The sequence below is a fragment of the Leuresthes tenuis genome, unplaced genomic scaffold, assembly GCF_036924035.1.
Source record: "Leuresthes tenuis unplaced genomic scaffold, fLeuTen1.0.hap1 SCAF_3, whole genome shotgun sequence".
Classification (NCBI taxonomy): Eukaryota; Metazoa; Chordata; class Actinopteri; order Atheriniformes; family Atherinopsidae; genus Leuresthes; species Leuresthes tenuis.
Genome location: NW_027325357.1, coordinates 26189124 through 26212381, shown reverse-complemented (window position 1 = coordinate 26212381; position 23258 = coordinate 26189124). Strand labels below are relative to the sequence as shown.

The following is a 23258-nucleotide window of genomic DNA, read 5'->3' as shown; positions in this document are numbered from 1 at the left end:
GGGCCGTTTATCTTACATAAGGTGGAGCATTTTGAATTCTGTCGTATCACATCACATGCTTTCTTATTAGCGCTGCAAGAAAATGAAACACTTAAGTAAGGTCGCATCAATCATATCAGGAATGTCAGCTTTCTGCCGGTGTGTCAGATGTGCTGCTACTTACACTGTATTTATGTGTGCTGCAGAGTTGTGTAGAAAGCAGCTGACAGCATTTCAGAGAGGTTAATGGTTCTTCCTCACTTATGTGTGCCGTCTGATCCGGAGCCATAATAAATCATTTAAAATTTGAGCGTAGGGAAACTGGGGAGGGATGTTTTATGGCAAAGTGGACCTGCCTTTCTTTTAATCGGAGCCAAAGTGCACAAGCTTGGCTATTTTATCTGACAACGTGGTAAGGTTTGTACTTAGGAAAGGAGCTGCACCTGGATTCTATAAGAACTTCTATAAAATAAGTTTGTTTGCAACACTTATTAGTGGTGCTCCGGGAAGACTGCTTTGGTATGTTTGTAGCTCAGGACAGATTTTAGGATGTTACCTGCAGAATGTTTTATCTGCAAGTGCTAACTATAGTATATTCAAGTCAAGTCAGATATCAGAACTTGTGGATGGAAACCGGACTAAGTTATTGAATGAAATGCTTATGAACAATGTTCTTGTTTCACGAGTTGGCAAGAAGCTGATTACACAAGTGTATCTTAATGTCAGCCAACCTGAAATTGTTTTTTAAATCTTTGGTTAAACGAGGAAAAAGAGTCAAACTTGAAAAAAAGGCCTGGTTGGATTTGAACATAAAGAACCAGTCTGAGCAAGCTTCGTGGTCAGCTTTTGGTGGTTTCTGATACCCATCAGCCGACAGTCTGGTTAAAAAAGCTGTCCCCTGACTCATTTAAAACCGTGCGCGATGCAACGTTTGCATGGCATTCCTCCCGCCTGAGGCATGTATGATAAACAAGTGTTAACAAAATTATTCTCTCCACATTAGTGAAAAAATTTAGTTTTTACGGCCACGGTCATGAGATCTGTGTTAATGCGGTAATCTTGTCAAGCTGCTATCCTGGAGCTGTTGTTCTCTGGTTGGAGAAGTTTGCCTGCTTGTGTAAGTTGGACTGTTGATCAGATCACTGTCAGTAAATGACCCCATCTTGTCAGCATCATGATGGTAACAGCCTGAAAAACAAGCAAGGAAATAGTTGCATAAAGGAGAGGAGGAAAACAACTTAATACATTAAGTGATCTGCTTGCCTCAGGACTTGTCAGGTGATTCAGCAGATTCTCTCTCAATGGCTTGCACTGTTTGCTATCATCAAAGATTTTCTACACAGATATGATACGTTAGTGCCATGCGCAACACTTGAATGGCATTTCACTGTTTGCACGTGTCCCTCCTCTGCGACATAATTGAGTTAAGCTGAACCTGGAAAGAGTCTTATGTAACAGGCTTTCAAAACTGCCCCAGAATCTTGGTGTGCGATAACGCCTGCTTGCATCAACCTACCCCACCTCCTTCCTCTCGCACCACATGCTCTCTTCGTGCCATTCTGGCAGTGAAAGTGGGGCAGGGTTTTCCTCTCTCCCTGTCGTTGTTTCTCCACTGTTCGCCTCCTGTGGGCTCATATAACAGTAATAGAGCTGAGACGCTGAGTGCCCTAACTGTAACCATTCAGCTGATTACGAGTCTTATGTAAGGAGGGATTGTTGCAAGGAAAATGGGACAGAACATACGAGCCCGTTGCAGAAAAACAACACTCTTGCACACAAGATTGCCTTTTGTGTGGCTGCATTGTGCGTTAACATTTTATGCCTCACCCTGACTTCAGCACCTTCTTCTTGCACTGAAGCAACAGTCTCTCTTACATAGCTGAAAAGCTCATAATAGCAGAAATTTTTTTTTTTGTCGTCATACGATTTGTGAAACAAATGACCCCGATTCTGTTCAGTGGTTGCTTTCATGTGTAAGTGCACGCTCTTTTTTTTAAGTTTGTGCGTGTGGAACGCGTGGCTTCAGCATGTTGCTGGAACAGTTGTGTGGCTGCGTTTTCGTGTGTGAACACTTTTGAATTTGGCTGCAAGCCAATCACAAATACTGCCTCAGACTTTGCTGTTGCTTGTGCTTTTGTGAACACTTAGTATTGTCCCCAGTTTGCCAGAAACGTGTGGCGATCAGGGGGTCAGAGAGCAGATAGGGTCGTCAGGTGAGCATGTTTTCCTCTCAGAGGAGGCTTTGGTAAATACTTGGGATCAAAGCCCTGACTCTTATCTTTAACGGGTGTTATCTTCAACAGAAACTTTGTTTGTACCACTTCGGTGTATATCTTGATATTAGGTAGAAGCTCTACCACTTGAGATCAGTGTTAAGTGGTGATGCTAGTTCACAGAAAATGAAGAGTGCAGAAAACGAGACATAAACTCCAGATAGAAATAACCACCCCTTGAACACTCTGATTTATTTATTTTTTTCCCTTCAGCGGTCGTTCTATCAACGTTTAACGGGGGACAACAAGTCTGAGAAATTCTTCAAGGTGTTTAATGAGCGCATGAAGTTGGCCCAGCAGGAAATCAAAGCCACCGTGACGGTCAACACGAGTGACCTGGGCAGCAAGAAGAAGGATGAGGAACCGCCAGACAAAGACATGCCGACGCGCAAGAAAGGTCAGGGGCTCAGGGTTTAGGGTCACCAGCATGACACGAGAACAGGCTGAAGAGTTAATGCTGGATTACGTGTGCACAAGTGAATCACTTGTCTTTATTGTCATTGTGCCTGTGGACAAGAAAATCTGTCATGAAAAACACAATAAATTGTATCGGATGCAGTAAAGCATGATGTAATACAGCATTCATTTATAAAATCTCATGAAAAGTGTTGTCTTTTCTCAAATCAAATGACTTGAATTATTTCAAATGATCTAGAAATTCTGCACACACAAAATGTAAAATTGTTATTTTTCAGATTAACGGTCTTTGAATTTCTCCACCTGTCTGTGTTTTGCTTGTGGTTAGTGAAAGATGTGCCAGCGGTAGCAATGGTGACTGAGGAGGTGAAGGAGCAGCTTGTTGAGGCCACCACCGTCACCAAGAAGGCCTACACAACCTACCGCCGCGAGGCTGAAGCCGAAGAGCACCAAGCCGCCGCTGATGGTTCTCCTCTGCCGACCGCTGACAAGAGCCAGGACGAAGGCGAGATGAGCGTCATTATCACCATCATGCAGCCCATCTTACGCCTCATGCAGCTGCTCTGTGAGAACCACAACCGAGATCTGCAGGTCAGCCATTAGACCAGCCTGTTGTGACTGCGGGGCTCCTGTTTGGCCTGTTATTGGCATAGTAACACCTCCTGACCCGTGTTGTAAATGTCAATCATTGCACTCAGTTATACAGAAATGAAACTGTTGAAAATGCGTACGAGTTGCAGAACTGTCTCATGCTGTTGTTTCCATATCTTTTATGTCTTGGTCTGGTTTCACTATGAGGGTGTATATGTGTAAGCCCCAGCAGCCCAGACAGAATACCTCCCTCATGCACAGATTCTGTTTACTACCCAAACAGCGGCAGAGCTTTGTTAAACGAGAATTGTTTTGGTCTTGATTTCTCCCGTGTCACCTATTCTCACTGTACAAAGGTACAAGATAGTGATTTATTGCCAGCCAATCTGTGTTTCTTTTCCTTTCAAAGATAACTGATTGGCTTGCTGCCGTCTAGAGTTGTATGTTGAAAGGAAACAAAAGTTCAATGAGCCAAGGTAGAGAAAGAGGGGGAAACAAAGAGGTTTTAGACAATATTTCTGCAACCAGCTGTCTCTGCTGGGCTTGTGTTCAGTGTCACATCTCACAGTTTTTACTTTAGTTTCACTTTACATAATTAAGACAATATGTTGATGACATAGTACAAGGTGATGATAACATAACCCTAACAATGGAGACACCTGCTGAGTCTTTATTTCTTCTCATTGTCATCCTCCAGAACTTTTTACGTAACCAGAATAACAAGAACAACTATAATCTGGTGTGTGAGACTCTTCAGTTCCTGGACTGTATCTGTGGCAGCACCACAGGAGGACTGGGACTGCTGGGGCTCTACATCAATGAGAAGAACGTCGGACTCATCAACCAGACTGTGGAGAGCCTCACTGAGTACTGCCAAGGCCCCTGTCATGAGAACCAGGTGATACTTGAACACTGAACAAGCTACTGTAAAGGTTAAGGTTTGCCATCAACACTTTGTTCACCTTATGAATTTATGAAATACCCATCAAATTAAGATGACTTGAAATGATCCTTTCGGTTCTTTTGTTTGGGTGTCACTCGGCTGCGATACAAAGCTATGCAGGCCCTTTCTGCTGCAGTGTAGCGGTAACTCCAGCCTACTCTTGGCAGTGTATTTGTTGGTTGGCGTAGATAAACACTGCTTGGCCTTGTTTATGGTGGATCTGAAACTGGCGTGACTGCCATTGCGCAGTATGAACTCTTTTCACTTTCTTTCAGCAGCAGTGGAAGGTGGATTGACTAAACATAACTCTTTGTTTGTATCAGCTTGGAGGCAAAATATGGGGACAAATACTGGGATTATTGTAGTAACTTTCAGTCATCCATTTCATGGGATATGTAAGCGCTAAACCAAGGCAACCAAACTTTTTTTTTTTTTTTAAAGACATTTGACCTGTCATCCGGAAGGGTTCGTTAGCTCTTACTAAATGGTTGGGAGTCGAATGCCTTTAAACCCTTGTGGAGTCACAGGGGTCGTCTGGGGTCATGTTGGTCGCTGACCTGCTCCACAACATGTGAGTCATTAGGGTCTCATGAGTTGAGGTGCCACTGGTCCTTTAACTGTTTGGGAAATAATCTGAAGACTGATTTTTGTTCAGTGGCTGATAAGTGGTGTCTTTTGAAAGCAAAGTAGGAGGAAACCCTGTTGTTTAAAATATCAGTGTAGACTGTGGCCTAAGCATGCGGCTAAACGCACACCGCTGCAGGGTTACTGTAACTCAGAAAGTCTTTTGTGTTTTCACCTGGCATCTACACGCCTGAATCAGTCTACGCAGTGACAGATCTTCGGGCTGCGTGCCTCTTCACATCATCCCAGACGAACGACATAATGTTTAGATCGGCGATATATTTGGGTCATAAGAATCAGTCAAAATTGACTTGTTGTATTTCAGGCCTATACACGGTATTTCTCAGTGGCGTTAGCATCTGTGTTGGGACTTAAATCTATTAAAATCTCCATCAGTAGCTGTACATCAGTATATTGTGTGCATCACTCTTCTTATCTAATCAATGCAGTACTGCCCTGTATTTTGTCTCGTTCTTCAGAACTGCATCGCCACTCATGAGTGCAATGGCATTGACATAATCATCGCTCTCATCCTCAATGACATCAACCCCCTTGGCAAGAAGAGGATGGACCTAGTGCTGGAGCTCAAAGTGAGTGTTCATGGGTTCAGTCGGTGGTTTCTGACAACAGGTTAGTCTTTGTTTTGTTGGTGGATTTACTGGTTTTTAATGTGTCCCATGAGAGCATCATCTGATCACTCTGTCAGAAACATTTAGATCCGTTGATTACTTGAAGTGAATAGTTTTATAAGCTTTGGTTATGACTCTTTAATTAAATTATTCATTGAATTTCAAGGGCACCATAAACGAATGCATTACGGACAGCTCCTTTACAGGAGTTAAGCAAGTTCGTGCTGGAAAACCTTAAAGTAAAGTTGACCGAAAGCTCATTTGTCAAAATGTTGTTTTGACACTTCCTCATAGTGTGTTTTATAATGAATTACATAATGGTTGTAGCGCATGACAAAGTAGGAGTACTTCCGTTTAGATTTCCTTTTTGATGGTCCATCATTTGCAGTGAAATTTAGCTACCGCCTGTGCTCCCTCATCTTTTCACAGAACAATGCCTCCAAGCTTCTTCTGGCGATTATGGAGAGCCGCCATGACAGTGAGAATGCTGAGAGGATTCTGTACAACATGAGGCCTAAAGAGTTGGTGTGTATAGCACTGCACAAAGCATTACATGGTGCTATGGGGATTTTCCTGTGACAGTGTGTTTTCTTGCAGGTGGAAGTGATCAAAAAGGCCTACATGCAGGGTGAGATAGAGGTGGAGGAGCCACAGGAGGGTGAGGATGGAGAGGAGGAGCACTCTGCATCTCCACGCAATGTTGGTCATAATATCTACATCTTGGCACATCAAGTAAGCTGCAAGCTGTCAGACGCACACATGAGCAAATTCACTTTGAGCAGCTGCACAGTATTTTCCATGACTAGTGGTTTCACATCACAAATGTGACTGCTAGGAATATGTGATACCTGTCATCATACACTCATTTCCTCTTTAGGTCCTCAGGCACTCTTTAGTAGCTGATGTGTTTGAAACATCTGTTTTATTGAACTCTTAGGACCAATCCCAATGCCTTTTCTTTGGCCATCACTGGCTCTGATGCCCCCTAGGACATTTGGATGGAGCATGTCCCATGTTGGCAATGCCCATTTGCAGCAATCACCGGTTCAAGTCCCGAACACACCGATCTTTCCTGCTTGTCTTTCTCCCCTCTTTCCTTTCTCTCTCCACTGACCTGTCCATTAAAGCTAAGAAATGCCCTCAAACGATTTAAAACAAAAAGAAACTGCATCAGTTGCAACCATCTTATTGCCAGCAGTGATAGCTCAGTAGGGCAGTGCTTTAATGTAAGAGACAACATCTGTGATGGATATCTTTCTTTGATCCCTTTCAGTTAGCCCGTCACAACAAGGAACTGCAGGCTATGTTGAAACCCGGGGGGACTTATGGAGAGGGTGATGAAGCATTGGAGTTCTATGCCAAACACACAGCTCAGATTGAGGTCAGTTGTTGCCTTTATGTCTCAGCAAAACTTTTTTTTGCATCTGCTGCTTTTTTCTTTTTTTCTGTGAAATAGCTGGAAAATGTCTGTCGTTCGCTCACAGTCTGAACTAGCTTTAGAATGCAACCTGCTTTGTAACATAATTGACTTGAGTAATGTGGTGAATGCTTTTTTTGGGGCTTTCCTTGGCCTGCTTTTGAGTTTTTGTGTGACCGAATGATGACGCACACCTTTGGCATGTTTGCACATTTCCCTGCGTGCACTCAGCAACCAGAGGGAATGCTGATAACAGCATTCCAAGCTGAAGTTGTTGGTGAAGTTTCTTTCGTAAAGCAGACAACACTTTACATCTGCTGCAGTCTCCGGCAGTCAGATCAATTTGAACATTTAATTAACAAAACAGCCAGCTGTCGTGCGATATGTGAAAAAATGAGTTTGTTATGGTGGCTGCTGCTGTGGTTGTGTTCAGATTGTACGGCTGGACCGCACCATGGAGCAGATCGTTTTTCCAGTGCCCAACATCTGCGAGTTCCTCACGCAAGAGTCCAAGCTGCGAGTCTACTACACCACAGAGCGGGATGAGCAAGGCAGCAAGATCAATGACTTTTTCCTGCGCTCTGAGGACCTCTTTAATGAAATGAATTGGCAGAAGAAGCTGCGAGGTACTCAAGAGGCAACTGGTAACACAAACGCAGTTCCCTGTGCGTCTTTCTCCTCAACTTTTTATATCATAGAGCCTGATTTAAACTCCTTCCTCGTGCATCCCTCCAGGCCCCCAAGCTTCCTTCATAAGTCATTCTAGCATTTTTCCAAATTGTGGCCCAGCAGGATTTCCCAAACATCCCCATCTTTCTCCATGCTCTACTTTGATCAGAGCACACACCTCAGTAAAGAACATAAAGGCCCCAAGGCAAAGCGAGCCTGTTTTATTTGAATAAGGAAATAAAAGATATGCGATGTGAAGAGCCAGCTGAGATTTTAAAAGGAAAAAAAAGAAACCACAGATCAGCACATTATGGCTTTGCTAACCCTTTGCTGACAAATATGGCAACACACACAAAAACCCCCTCATTTTTTTAACCTGTACGTTCAACTTGATAACATTCAGGCACTGACTGAGAAGTCAGCAGAATGAGACAGACTTACTTCTGCATCTCTTTTGTTCTCTTTTCTTTTTTATTCAATTAGTCTATTTTCAGCATGCCATATTGAATTATCGACTTTTTTTCTTTTCTTGGAAAGCTTGTAAAGTCCCTTCTATAATTTGATCCGGTACCTCTTTCTTGGTAGTTAAATAAATGGATCATAAATAAGACGGCCCTTGTGTGAAAGAGGCTGCACTCACCTAACCCTGAACCTTGGAGGGATGGAGGAGGAAAGAGCCTGTAGACCGTGATAAGTTTACTGTTTCTAAATACCATTGTTGTCTTTAAGTTCTCTGACAATGATAGTCACAAGTTGTAACAGGAAGTGATCAATTAAAGGCTAAAATCCGAGAACAGAGTGGGCTGTGAGGTGACATTTTGGCATGCAAAACGTGACATTTTCTACACGAGAGGGTGATGTCAGCCATGTCAGGGCGGTGAATTAATGCACCAAAAGAGTCATTTCTTCGGAAATCTTTGTTCCTTCTTCCTCTTTTTAAAGGTATGATGCAATGAGATTAGCGTGTCAGGTTCCTGTTGTTGTTTTTTTTTTTTTTCTTCTCCTGTCGACTGAAAACAAAAAATGGAATTCTTTAACTCACCGTAGTTTAGTGAGTTAGCGTGATGCTCTGAATAGTGTTGTCTTTGGCGGCCTGTTTTAATTTTAGTCTTAGTCTAGTCTTTGGTGCCAAGCTGTCATTTAGGTTCTGTCATTAGTTTTAGTCACATTCATACTGTTTTCAGCATTTTAGTCTTATTTTTTAGTCAGAATTACCCGTGAATATTTTCGTCTAGTTTTAGTCGACGAAAACTGGATTTTAGTCTCTTTTTAGTAATGCAATTCTATTTTAATTTTGTAAACCACATTTAGTCTCGTTTTTATTCGTCAACAATATTGCATTATATTTAATTACAGTTACATCGTCACATTACCAACATTTATGTTGCGTCTCGTTTTCGTCACTCGATAAAGGTTCGTTGACCATGATATTTAGTCATAATTTTCGTTGACGTAAGCAACGCTAGCTCCGAGTCTGCATGTTCTTGATGGGATTAGTGGGTTGACTCCCCTGATCTACCTTCCAGTCTGAGGTCACGATGGCTAATACTTTACCTCTGACATGGCACAACTTTACTGCAGACAAACCAAGACAGCGTGGGGCATCTCACAATAAGAGACGTCAGGAGATGTACGCCGGGCCGGATGCATAAAGAAACAACTCCTTAAGAGTAAATACCGTTGTTGCACAGTTGATAAAAACCAATTTGACTTTACTTTTCAGGTCAGGGTACGTCCCCGTTGACCCCTGACAGATTTTTCTCTCAGCTTTTGCTTTGTTTATAGAGTTCTTCTTTGTGGAGGAGCATGTTGTGACTTGCCTCATGGTGAGGCCTGAGGGGATGTTGTTTTTCTCCAGTGTGAAAACATGTGAACAGAAGATCATGTTTCCTATATGAATGAATCAGCGCAGCAGGGGACCATATTGTTCCGCTGGTGCTAACCACTTGCCATGAATAAAGTGACTTCTGTTGGTAAAAGTCCCCACCCGCAGTTCTGCTTTTCTAATGAATAGCTGGGCTCAAAATAGCACTGGCCATGATACTGATCTCCTGACCGAGGTCTATCTCGGCTGAGTATGTGTGTCCATGTGTTGTGTTTGTGTATTTCAGTGCAGACTTTAGACTGACTACATACCAAACCGCAGGGATCACATTGAGGTCTAGACTGCTCTTTAAGAGTTAAGACTGTACGTTAAGAATTAGGTTACTGTTGGTGTAAAACTTGAGGTGAAGCATTCAGTTGTGATGGTTGAGATTAGAGTAAGAGGCTTTGGTTAATTATGTCAGTGGGGTATCCCCACAAGGATACGACAAAAGTGTGTGTGTTCTTGTTAATGTGTATTTCACTCTCCTAAAAAGCTGAAAATGATTTATTTTCTGTGAAACATCCATGTTTTGTTTTTTTTTAATCCCCCGTAGTGATTGATTTAATGATTTATTTATTTCAATTGCCAATAAAACCACACAGACCTGTTCTGATTTGTTTGGTTAGGGTGTGTCACCCCAAATGTTCTAAAATGCCAACATATTTCTTCTTTGAAAGGAAAAAAAAAGACTAAACACATTCACAAGTAAGCCGACTAGAAAGAAAAGTGCTTATGGCACCATTTCATTGTGGCAGAGCTCAGAGTTATCTGATCTTTGCTGTGAAACACTGTGAAGTCATTGAAGTCAAGTGTGTTTGATGTCTCGTTTAGCTAATGAAGCTGCATGTACATGATGTTTTGATGCTGCAGTGCTCTCTTTGCATCAATGTGTTAACTTGTCTTAAAAACTCCTTCCTTCAGCCCAGCCCATCCTATACTGGTGCTCCAGGAACATGTCCTTTTGGAGCAGCATTTCCTTTAACCTGGCTGTACTCATGAACCTCCTTGTGGCCTTCTTCTACCCACTGGAAGGTTTCCGTGGAGGTCAGTCTGCTTCAGTTTTTGTCTCTTTTTTTTTTTTAAATCTCTCAGTTCACCCTAACACCAGCACTTGCCGCGACATGTGTGAGGTGCTTCTGGTAACAGCCACAATGCCAAGGTGTCCAGTGATCCCACATGTGTTTGGAGGATTAAAGCTGCTCTCACGTAAGATGCTTCCAAACCTGTTCATTTCTACGTGTTGCGCAATGCCAGAACAGATGTGCTGCTCCCAGCATGGTTGGGCATGTTGTCCGTGTGCTCAGCCCTGAAGTTTAAATGAGTTAAACTCAGCACAGTATTTTGTGACTGTACGTCGACGCCTCCAACCAGAGGGAATCTGGCAGATCGGACCAGAAACTTAACTCTCCAAAGTTCTGTCATGCCCTGTAGATATTATGAACTCACCCCCTCTGAAGCTGCTGCTCGTCTCCTCCGCATCAGTTACTGTAAGCTGGGATTTCCTCTGACAGGGCTGCTGGCACATCCTGCATCCATGTCTGCAGCTGGAAAAACGAGCTGCTTCCTGGATATCTTTTCAATTTCAGCATAGGCGCCCTCCTTCCCGTTATACAACCACCCCTGCAGCGAGTGTAGCATATACCACATCCTTTGTGAAAGCAGCTCAACTCTGAGGTTGGACTCTTTTGGATGCAACGGGCCAAATAAGTAACAGTTTTAATAAGATTACAGGAGAAACACATTCTCAAGCTGTGAGGATTTAAACACTTGATTAAAGTCATTAGTTGGGTTGTTTGGTAGTACAGAAGAGCTCCACAACAAACCACTATTCTGTCGAGTTCATGTTACATTACTTTACTTTGTTATGTGTCTGCCAGCATTTGTGAGACTCGGTCACGTTCAGTTACTTACTGTACGCTCACAAATGCGCACGTAGGCCCTCCGGACCGCAAATGTGGATACAGTGACAGATCCTTTCTCTTTTCGTTAACCCTTTCATTGCATGGAGAACAACAGATTTTTTTTATTAAAGCCTCGATCGGGTTCTGCATGCATGTTTTTAGTGCACTGTGGTTAACACCTTGAGTATGACTATTTCAACACAGGAAATGGGAGTGAGTGGCGCAGTCTTTAACTGCTGAGGTTTGGGGTGGGACAGGAGGTTGACAGTATAGTATGTGATGTGTATCTACGGAAACCTGTAAAGAAACTGTACTATGGTTTGTTTAACCCCTTTATGTTGTGACACCCTCACTCATTTTTACCCTCGGATGCCGCTTCCAGGTATATACTAATAATCAATAAACTCAGCGGCTATCATAGGTAACAACCGTGGAGGTAATATGGCTAACGGGGAGTTTTTATAATATCAGCTTTAGCAGCAGATCAGATTTCTCTGACAGAGATTAAAAGTTTCTTTTCCAATGTTTCGGTCTTTAAAACCAATAAATTAGCTGCCTCGCTCACTTTCCACAGTTATTTGCAGGTTTGAAAGGTGGCAGAGCTCTACCGTGGTCCAATTCTCCTCTGCCCTCGTCCAAAAGAAATGAAAAAATAGTTTGAGTTTGAAAGAAATGAACTCGGCCGATCTTTACAGCTCATCCATGCTTTTTGTTTGTGGCTTATTGTTATATCAGACACTACTGGCAAAGCAAAGCTTGATCTTTCAGTCAAGTTTTACTGTCTGTAACATGGATACTGATCAGCGCACGGAAGCAAGACGATATCTTTCACTCATTTGTGTTTTTTTTTGTTTTATTTTGTCCAAAGTGAGTCCGTAAGTGCCACCTAAGTGAAATGCTTTATTGTTGGAGTGCGCCTTTCAGCACTTTCTGCTCAGGCAGCACCTCTTCATTTACTTCAAACCAGTTTGAAAAACGGATGAACCAAAGTAAAAACCTTCTTTAAAATGATGGATGCATCCTTTAACAAATCTTGGTGTGATTAGAGCAATGGCAACCATTTTCAAAATGCTTTTTTATTTATTTATTTTTTTCAAAAGCATTAAAATCTGCATGCAATGAACTCACATTCAATAAGATCCGTTCTAAGTTTAAAGCTGTTTGTCTTGTCGTTTACTCGAGTGCCTGGTGTGCCTCCATGCTTGTGGTTTGGATGCAGCCTCACACCTCCCTAACCAGAATGAGTTTTATCACAAGTTGCGTTGGTATGAGAATGTGATCCTAGACAGGGTTTTGGGTCTGGAATTGTTGTGCCTGCACAAAAGACGGAGGCGAAATGGTTGTCAATACGACCCCTCACTCACTGACATCAACATAAGAGATTTCTGGTTCGTCTCAGTCAGTGGGTCTACATGATGAGATTAATTCGATTATAGCTATAGTTTGGTTCTGCTCCTTACCTGAGGGTAATTATCCTTGGATATATGACGGTGAATGAATTGAATCACTGGCACAAAGCATCTCATACCGCAGTACGATAGGTGGCGCTGTACCCATTTCAACTATCGCTAATAGAGCCACTTCCGGTTGACCTCTTCACCACCACCAACAACAACAAACTCAGGTATTCGAGAAAGATGGCGAATGAAGAGCAAGATGAAGCTCAACCCTCTACATTTGTGATGAGCTGGTTATGGCACAAACGCGATGCACAACGGTGCATTCTCCATCGCGGTGCTTCTGCCGTCTACATGCACGTTTGGATCGAGTTATCTCGGGGTCTTAATCCGATCGCGAGTAACCCAATCCGATTTATTTATTTTTTTAAATTTATTTATTTATTTTTTGTCAAATTACAATGTCTACTTGAACTGAATAACTCAGTCTTATTGTAATTTAGCCATTAATCTGATAAGATGGCACTCGTAACCCCACTGACTGTAAACAGAAGTATTGTTTCTAGTAATTCGGTGTGTGTCAAACGAACACTGTGGTTACGCCTTCAGGCCAGAGTCTCCAGCAGGAAAAGAAATGAAATACCATGCAACAACATGCTGCAACAATGTGAATTTCCCTGCTGTGGGACAAATAGGGATTTATCTCCTCTGATCTCATCTTGCCTTCCTCTATCAGGAAAAAAAAAACAAAGGCTCCTCTAGATGACTTCAGCCTCAACGCTGCACTTTAAGTCTGTGAGTTTCAAAGCAGTGAAGGATCATTCTGCAAATCTGAATTAAACCGTGTCCGAGGTGATGATGCTTAGTCGTGGTGTTTGCTGCTTATTGCTTATTGTTGTTCTTGTAACACCGACAACTTTGTAAAGGAAAAAACTGACAGGATTTTTATTGCAGGGGATCTTCAACTGAAAAATCTACACTGAGAACACGAAGAGAAAATCTGATTTCCTTTGAGCTCAGAAGTGTTGCATTTCATCAGTGTCCTGTCGTCAAAACCGTAGAACGTAGAGATGATTCAGCTTATTTGTGTGTACACATCTGGCTCCCATACGATGTTAACCTCTGTTCAGTAAGATTCACGTGTTGCTGCTTTGATACATAGATTTAAGTCGGGAGTCTAAGTCTTTCTGGAGTTGAGTCATAAGGGTGAACTCAATAATACTATTTTCAGTCAATCAGAGTTGTCTGTGTGCTAAAAGTTTAACACGAGCTTCTTTATGAGTGCATGTTTTTACTTGCAGTGTCAGTTATCGGTTTGTTTTGTCTTCCCTCGATTCTTTGCATTTTCTCCTGGCTTTCCTTGAAGGCAGCATTTGTGGGGATGTGAAAAAGCCACAGCCATTAGGGCTGCTATTGTTTCAGAGCAAAGAGACATTGTTCTCATAAACTTTCAATTGTTCAGTCTGGGGTCAAACGGCGAGGTCCCCTTTTGTTTGAACCTCCTCTCAGTGGTATAGAAAAGACAAAAACAGGGGCTGCTAGCTTAGCTTTAGAAACCTCATGTGGTTTTTAATGTCAAAGGTCCTCTCTGAGTTTAGAGGGTTAATCCTGGGCAATCTGCAAACTGCAAGATTAGGTTAGTTCCCTTCAAACTGAAGTCAGTTATCAAGTGCTCAGATAAAATCTCAGCCTTAAGGTTTGTAATATGCTCTAGTTTCATTTAGGTTCAGGTGTGAAATGAATATTGGCTCCTAAAACTTTATTATTTACTACACCATGATGAGCAGACGCTGCTGGTTCGACGCAGCGAGAAATCTTTTCAGATGTTGCAGGCAACTGTAACACAATAAAATCCCCTTAAACGTAACTGCGAGCAAAACTGTCAGTGGATGGTTTCTTGTAGGTGGTTTGTTTGAAAAGTAGCTGTGGTTGGAAACTTTTCCCTGCAAACACAATGAATGAGTCCAGGTTGTTTTGTCTTTTGTGGGTTAATGCTGCCGTTCTAGACTTGTGGCTGTTTAAAGTGGACCGTATCTGAAAAAGTGGCTTCGTGTCTGGCACATTTCCTGCAACAGCTGCAACTGTTACCAAGCTTGAACCTGTTAGATTCCCCTTTTTAAGAAGTGAATGAATAACAGCACCCATTATTAGTTGCGGTATTTCATTGCATCGTCGCCGTACCAAATGGAAGCGAAAAAAAAACCATGCTGAACCGTCTTGAACATAATTTGTAGTGATTTATTGTCAAGCAGCAGCGTTGTGTCCCAGACAGACAGACGGTGAGGAGGGGGTGGTTGACACAGTCAGCCCAGAAAAAGTGAAAGATAAAAAATGTTTTCAGGTTGACTGGAATAATGCTGCATTGTATATGTGCGGTAAAATCTTTGTAGGTAAGAAGGCAATTAGTTCACCTTTTTCACCGCCCGATCAACAAACTAGAACATGCAGAATAGTGAAATTATTAAGCATCGTCACACCACACACTCGTTTTGCTGAAGTTTTTCGCTGTAGCAAAAAGATTCAGACCCCCCTGCACTGCACTTCTGTTAGTATACTGTCTGTCAAGTCTCACCCAAACGGTAATAACACGCGTTTACCATGTCTGAAAGACAGAATGCTGCTGCTTCGACAGACTGATGAAGCAGTCATGTGAAAAGGAAAGTACACTCTCTCTCAATTTTAAGGTTTTACAAATCAGGACACAAGAATAAGTCATCTGGTCCCTATCAGGTCTTGAAATTAGTTAAATACAACTGCAGATGAACTACAAAACACAACTTTATACACTGTATCATTATTTAACCAAAACATTGTGCTAAAATGTAGAGGCTATGTATGAAGACCTATGCACACCCTTACTTATCACTTCCACAGGATATTAGAGATCAAGTAGCAGTCGGGCGCTGCTAATCAAATGCACTTGATTAATTCATCATCAACAAGTGTGAGCTCCTCTATAAAAGCAGAAGTTTGTCTGAAAAAGAAAAGAATCAAGGTGTTGCAATGGTCCAGTCAAAGTCCAGACCTCAACCCAGTTACAATGCTGTGGTGGGACCTTAAGAGAGCTGTGTATTAATTAAAGCCTGCAAGCCTCAATGAACTGAAGCACAGTTTTAAAGAAGAGTGAGCTGAAATGTGAGAAACTGTTAACATCCCAAGCTGAAGTCATTGCTGCTAAAGATGGTTGTACAAGTTATTGAATCACAGGGTGAACTTAGTTTTTTTTTTTCTACAAACTGCTGCTTTTTTTTTTTTTTTGTAAACACGCAATATCAGTTATTTCCTGATTTGTAAACCCTGAAAAATGACCACAGGTGTCTCTTTTTTTTTTCTCCACTCAAACATACGCATCCCATGTTTGAAAATGTCTTAAAAGAGATGAATGACCTCCGACAGAAGGTGTGTTACGTCCAAGCTGCTGTGTGTTGGTTGGCTGCCAAGCCTCAGCTCCCATGTAGCCTGTTGCAAAGCAGTAGCTATGACCATCCTTCATGAATTTGGCTGAAGCCGGCTGTATTTTTAGCCAACAGAAGGTTATGTAACAAGTACCTATCATGCGCTCTGTCCACAGAGAGGTAACAAGAAGGAGGCCTCTCTGATCGGGAAGGTATGAATGATGAGAGATCCTCCAGGTGCCTCAGGCAAAAGAGATGTAATCTCTTCAATGCTTCTTTTTTTTAATCTTTCATAAACACAGAAGACTTAGAATAACATTTACAAAGTCAGGCAGCCTTTCTGTGACATGCTGGTTAGGGCTGGTCACTGAGCCTGTACTTGATGAGCTCATGATAACCAGTTGCTCATCTACAATAACTGATATTAACCAACCAAAGTTTTCCAACCGAAGTCATGGCAAAGCACGATATATAGATGAAGGTAATGGTATGAGTCACTTGTGAGTAACTGGATAAGCGTCCGATAGCATGATGCACTTACAGCAGTTGACTTAAACACTCTCAAACCCCAGTGTAATGTGACCTCCTGTGTCCTCAGGCACTCTGGAGCCTCATCTGTCTGCCCTACTGTGGATAGCCATGCTGGTGTCTCTGGCTATTGTGATAGTCTTGCCTCAGCCTCACGGTATCAGGGCGCTCATCGCCTCCACCATACTACGCCTGATCTTCTCTGTGGGCTTAGAGCCCACGTTGCTCCTGCTGGGGGGTTTTAATGTAAGTGTGTGCAGTATGTCTATGAATCGCAATTTTAAAAAATAAATAAATAAAATAAATACATTTTAAAAAATGCTTTTTCTAAGAACTGTGTGGTATCCTTTTTCTTTTTTTATTTAGTTGTGTAACAAGGTGATCTTCCTGACGAGCTTCGTTGGGAACCGAGGAACCTTCACCCGTGGATACAAAGCCATGATCATGGACGTGGAGTTCCTGTACCACTTGCTCTATCTGATTATCTGCAGCCTTGGGGTCTTTGTCCATGTCTTCTTTTACAGCCTGCTAGTATGTGAGCGCACACATAAACCCAATAAACTTACCCCAACATGCATTATACATTATGTTTCTGATTTTAAAAAAAAAACAAAAAAACAGGTTTGACTTTAGAACTCATTCGCAGACAAAGCTGTTTCTTTTTAATGCACATTTCACAGAGACACTCTCTACACACATATTTAAATGCTTCCTCTTTCCAGCTCTTCGATCTGGTTTATCGAGAAGAGACCTTACTGAACGTAATAAAGAGCGTCACCCGCAATGGCCGTTCAATTGTTCTGACAGCCGTGTTGGCTCTTATCCTCGTCTACCTCTTCTCTATTGTGGGCTACATCTTCTTTAAAGATGACTTCATCTTGAATGTCGACAGGATACCAAACAAAACGTTAGGTACGTTGAAATGCAGGTTTGCTCTCATTCCCTGGCAGTTTTTGCACTCCCTCACCCAAAAAGTCAAGAGTTCAAGGTTCAAAAAATATCATTGTAACCATTGATTGTCAGAAACGTGTCTAATTTTTCTACTATCCTTTCAGGACAACCACCAAGAATGGAACCATTGATATACATTTTGTAAATATCGATATTTGACTTTAATGTGCACGTTTTGCTCCTATCTGAACAGAACATGGAGCCAGCATGGTGGGAGAGTTCTTCTCAGGTGGAGTGTGTCAGAAAGAAAATGGAGAAAACTGCTCAGCAGAGGCCATAATGGATGGTAGGTTGACAAGAGCAAAGTGTCTGCATGCAGATAGTTGGAGGCTGGCTGCTGGAGTCAAAGTGGTCTTTTTTAGTTTGAAGCCACGTGTTTGTGCATGCAAGAGATTCCTGAGTGTTTGAGCCTGACTTATGGCATGTCTGTGTTCCTATGTTTGGGCTTTTATTTCTTGGTGCTCTAGTCAGCTGCAAATGGAGGTGGCTGGGGGATCATGGGATTCCAACAGACTTTGCTTGGTTGGGGCTCTCAGGCAGTGGGATGAAATGCCTTCTTGTGGTCTGAGGGGACCAAGTCTAGGACCAAATGTTAGGGGCCCAGGGTCGAAAGGTTAAATACCGTTAGCTATAATTAGGTTCGATGAATCCGCTCAGTGACGGCGCAGAGGGCCTCTAACTCCAAACAATGAGTTCTTGTAAACCGACTGACCTTGATGGGAAAAGACGCCATTCAAAAACTCGATCGGTCAACCATGTCCAATCTTCGACCTGCCAGGGCCTTGACCTTGTCTAGGCCTCTGAGTCTGTCATCACCGGGCTGACTAATTATGGTCTGGTGACTGTTTTTGTGAGGATAGTTTGAGAAAATTCCCAATCTTGTTAAGCCCTCACAGACCAACGAACCAATGATAAAGCCAGAAATTCCAATTCAAATGCATACTGCATTTACATTGGATCTAAATTTCTTCTTTTTCTTTTTTTTTTTAATTCAAGATGTTGTTATGCTGACTTTATTTTTCATGGAGTTTTAAACAAAAATGATCACTCGCACAGCTGATCAAGCAGACAAAAGTTTGCATTCAGCCCTAAGACGGATTCTTTTCCCCCTGCCTCCACAGCTTCCCTTGCTGTCCAGCCATCGGTGGTGATTGAGGACAAAGAGCGATCGTGTGACTCCCTGCTCATGTGCATTGTGACGGTATTGAGTCACGGCCTCAGGAGTGGAGGAGGTGTTGGGGATGTCCTGCGGAAACCATCAAAGGAGGTACAAACAACAGAAACACAACATCAAAGAATAAATAACGTATGGAAGTTTCTGAGTGTTGAGAAAAAAAAAGGTTTTTTTCCCATCTTATCTTTAAACATTGCTTTCTACTCTCAAACTGATAACAGACAACATGACACACGTGACATATTGTTGCACATTCTCCTACCCCAGACAAAGATTAGATTAAAATGGATTGAATTAAAGGGAATGAGGAAAACTTGATAGATCTCAAAAACAGCATTTACGCTTCAATGAGGGCATTAGAAGATCAAGCGTTTGATTTTCTCCAACTTCAAAAAGTTCATTACAAATCTGACCCAATAAGCAAAAATAAAGCCAGTTGTGCGTCATGTTGATGAGATGCTTTATGAGAAGAGCAGTAAACTGAGAGGCTGCATAGGACGTTCAATGAGCTGTGCTCATGTAGGATGAAGACGAGCGTGTTCACTGGCATGGAATGCTTTAGATCTGCAGCTTGACCCAAAGAACGAGGGAATCACTCAAATTTATGTGAAATTGCACTTGGATTAACGTTTGAGTGAATTTCCTTTACTGTTTTACAGAGAGATGACTGACAGTATGTGCTATGAGCACCTGCATGTGTTATGTGTTAGATAGTAATTGAGTTAATTCAGTATGTACAGACATGCAGTTTTGAGAATGTAAAGTTGATAAGTTTTTGTACTTCTAGCTCAAATGTGACTTTCAATATGGAATTTGATGTGTTGAGCTTGGCTGTGCAGAATACCTTGTGCATTATTTATTGATCTGCTGAACCAGAAAGGCTTGTGCTCCTCCCTTAAATCTCAGTTTTCTATATGTTCTCACAGAAGGGCTTTCAGGGAGTCATCCACAAAGACCAGTGTCATGGCGTGCGTTTCTAAACAAAGTGATCCAGCTGCATTAAATGGGCTCTTCCTTTAGTTCACTCTTTCGATAGCCTACTCTGCAGTTTTCGTGTTAACCATCATTCACACTGAAGTGGAAAAAAACCAACGTACTTTTGCCGTGGCACGGACATGAAAACAGACAGGTGTGATGTGAACTACTTAAACCTCTTATTCACAATTCCTGAGAATCTGGTGGGTAGCTATGAAACAGTTTGAGAGGAGAAACATTTGCAGACTGTATTCAGACCAACGTGGAGAAAGAATATAAGTATCAAAGCATCTCCGTGATGTGTGGAAATGAGATGATGAAATCGTGGGTACGTGTTACGGAGACATCTGAGATCAAACATGAAGAGGACGCCGCCCATTGTCAAAGAATCCATTTTATGCAGATGTGTTAAAATGAACAGGTGTCTGTCTTTTTGGAACGAAGGCATCGTGCTTAACTGAGAGATTGCAGGGTACGTTATACTACTTGTCCAACATGCCAGTACATTTGACACTGGTTGCAAAAAGTGTATGAAATGGTAAGAGTTGGAAGAAACTGTAAACAAATACATGCTGTGAGAAAGGAGAAGTATTAACACTGGTGCAGCTTTACATGGGAAACGGGCAGCATCAGAATATATGAATAGAAATGGTGTTGTCTGCTTTTATATATTCATTTTCTCATTTATTTTTAGCTGCTTTTAAACCACCACCCCAATTTTAAAAAAAAAACTAGTAATGAATTGGGGTGTTCTTCCGACCCTCAGTCAGCACTGGTTATTTCTGAGTGAAATGTATGTTTATTTATATTTATGATAAACAAAAACTGCATTTGATTTGAAACATTTTGCCCGACTTCCGCAGGAACCCTTGTTTGCAGCGAGAGTCATCTACGACCTGCTCTTCTTCTTCATGGTCATCATTATTGTCCTCAACCTCATCTTCGGTGTCATCATCGACACGTTTGCTGACCTAAGAAGTGAGAAGCAGAAGAAAGAGGAAATCTTGAAGACGACGTGTTTTATTTGCGGTGAGGAACTGACTGAATTGACTTTACTTTTACTGCCAGTCCGCCTGCTCAGCAGATGCTATGGTTTTCAGTGTCACTTTTGCACTTTGTCGCACATTTTCCTGCTTTATTACCATCATTGAGCAGCAACCATTTAGCAGTTGTACTCCCTTCTAAGATTAGATTAGAAAAAAAAAGAAGCTCTTTAGTGCTATTCGAGTTGAAGCTGAAAACGACGTGCTTGACGTGTTGCATACAGCCTTGGTTGAGCAGCACGGTGTGAATGCTGAGACTTGCAGATGATGACGGATTTAAGAGAAATCAAGCGAGTGGTCTGTTGTAAGCCTGCTCTCGTAGGAACACGAGTGCAGTGATGCAGCTTCACATCAGGCTTGCTTGCAAAATGGGGGCTGTTTTTCTGGTTAAAAAACCCGACGCCTCCTCTTCCCAGAATGAATGGTTAGTCATGATAGGTGCTGCTGTGGAGGAGGAGTGTTTCTTCCTGTTGCCATATGGGGCTTGACCACATTAGACTGTACACACACTCAGACACTGACCTTAGTCACCAATTGTTATTTTATCTGAATAGCTAGTCATCTGCTCTGGTCGTGCTTTTTATTTTTTATTTTCTTTGTGTGTGTGTTTGGCAAAACTTTAATTCCTCTTTTGAAAATGTTGTGTAAAACTGTATGGATGCCTGTGATTTAGTGTGTCAAAAAGGGGGGAAAACTATGGGAGCAATCGGCACGTCTCACCTCTGACGTTTTATGGGCCCATTTATGCAGGACTCCATTTCCTCTTCTTTCATTTTTTTCATCAGCCCACTTTCAATTGGGTCACAAGAGCAATCATGTAATCTTGCAACACAAAGTATTGCTTCACTCTTCCAAAGAAATGAGTGTAATGGTTATTTGATGTGTGTGTGTGTGTGTGTGTGTGTGTGTGTGTGTGTGTGTGTGTGTGTGTGTGTGTGTGTGTGTGTGTATTGCTGTATCCTTCCATTCTCAGGTTTGGAGAGAGACAAGTTTGACAATAAGACGGTTACTTTTGAAGAACACATCAAAGTTGAGCACAACATGTGGCACTACTTGTTCTTCATTGTCCTGGTGAAGGTTAAGGACTCGACGGAGTACACTGGCCCCGAGAGCTACGTGGCCGAAATGATCAGGGTAAGGACATCATCGTGCACAAGCATTTCACCCCACAACTTCCCCAGCTTTTTTTCCTTCTCTTTCTTCTTCTTCTTCTTCCATATTTGCATTTCCCTTTGATAAACTAACTGAAAGCGGAGAAGAACGCTGTCAGCTGCCGCTGTGGTCTTTGCTGAGGTTAACCCTCCCTCCTGAAGAACGCTGTTGGTGCTTTCTGACTCTGATATTCAGTTTTCTACGGGTTTAGTCAGAAATGGTTATTGCAGTCTTTCTGCCTCCTCCCCTGCCGATACACAGGACATTTTTCTACCTCATGTGCCCCAGAGTACCGAGACCGTTATGCAATTCCTACCTTTGTGGGCATGTAATCCTTCTAAAGCTATTATAAACAACAGTCAGCTTTGTGAATGGAGTCTGCTTTTGACATAATATGTGTTAATACCCCAAAGCAGCCATGCCTTACCTCTACCATAGAACACACACACAGGTTTCAGACTGCTTATCACCACGGTAGACTCTTCGACAGACCTGGAGGAGGAAACATCTCAGTAGTGATTAAATGTTTATTATTAAAAATGCCAAAAAGTTTGGTATTTTATGCAATTTGGCTTTTTAGACCTCTGGAACTTCAGGCAGGTGAAATTTGCCATTAATAGTAAAAACCAAAATGAGGATTGTTTGAATTGTTGCACGTAAAGCATTAGAAAGCATTTTCACTGCCAAAGGAAAGCCCCCGTTTTGTGACGTGGTGGCTTCCCTGACTCACTTGTGCCACTGTCAGGTTCTTCAAGATTTGGCCTACTTTTCCTGCCTTTTGTCTTGATCCCCTATTCTAAGTCTTGTGAGGAGCCACCTGATTTAGGATTAAGCTTGCACCCTGCTGAGCCAAAGCGAGTTTTATGGGGGTGCATTCTGACCAATAGCGCTCTGGCTTAAAAGGGAGCGAGCACATAGTGCGAAAGACCCCGATGACTCTGTCAGGTGACCCGGTCATCCTTAGCATTAAGCCTCAGCTCCACAGTCAGCTCTTTAATGAAGGGCCTCCTCGTCTTATTGTCCAAAGTAATGCAGTGTTGTCAGAGCTTCTCTCATAAAGCAAGAAACATTTGGACAATGACATTTTTTGCCTTTTAAACCAATCTGACCCTCCTTCCCTTATCATGGTGGTGGTGGTGGTGGGGGGGGGGGGGGGGGGGGGGGGCAACAGTATGGCAGGGTATTTTTAAAACTGTGCAATTGCCAAATTAGTTACCAAAACAAAAGATAGTTCATGTTATGGGATGATCACACAAGCTTTCTGTACCCTCAGGTGTTAAACTGTGACAATGCAAAACAGCCGACACACAAACCAACTCCATTACATCTGAGA

The 23258-nt window shown here is 42.2% G+C and overlaps 1 protein-coding gene across 7 annotated transcripts in view; it reads left to right on the top strand.

Moving 5' to 3' along the window:
• itpr1b (inositol 1,4,5-trisphosphate receptor, type 1b) overlaps positions 1–23258 on the top strand; it is a 78608-nt gene that overhangs the window by 46971 nt on the left and 8379 nt on the right. For 5 of the 7 annotated variants that reach the window (XM_072382825.1, XM_072382824.1, XM_072382821.1 and 2 more), the window contains 16 exons: positions 2466–2649; positions 2998–3260; positions 3958–4158; positions 5307–5417; positions 5886–5981; positions 6054–6188; positions 6730–6837; positions 7307–7538; positions 10331–10453; positions 16701–16876; positions 16997–17161; positions 17353–17542; positions 17775–17867; positions 18703–18848; positions 20594–20759; positions 21747–21907. In XM_072382825.1, the coding sequence (XP_072238926.1) occupies positions 2466–2649; positions 2998–3260; positions 3958–4158; positions 5307–5417; positions 5886–5981; positions 6054–6188; positions 6730–6837; positions 7307–7538; positions 10331–10453; positions 16701–16876; positions 16997–17161; positions 17353–17542; positions 17775–17867; positions 18703–18848; positions 20594–20759; positions 21747–21907 (2550 nt within the window). The remainder of the gene's footprint in view (positions 1–2465; positions 2650–2997; positions 3261–3957; positions 4159–5306; positions 5418–5885; positions 5982–6053; positions 6189–6729; positions 6838–7306; positions 7539–10330; positions 10454–16700; positions 16877–16996; positions 17162–17352; positions 17543–17774; positions 17868–18702; positions 18849–20593; positions 20760–21746; positions 21908–23258) is intronic. The other 2 variants (XM_072382826.1, XM_072382822.1) reach the window with 1 other exon arrangement.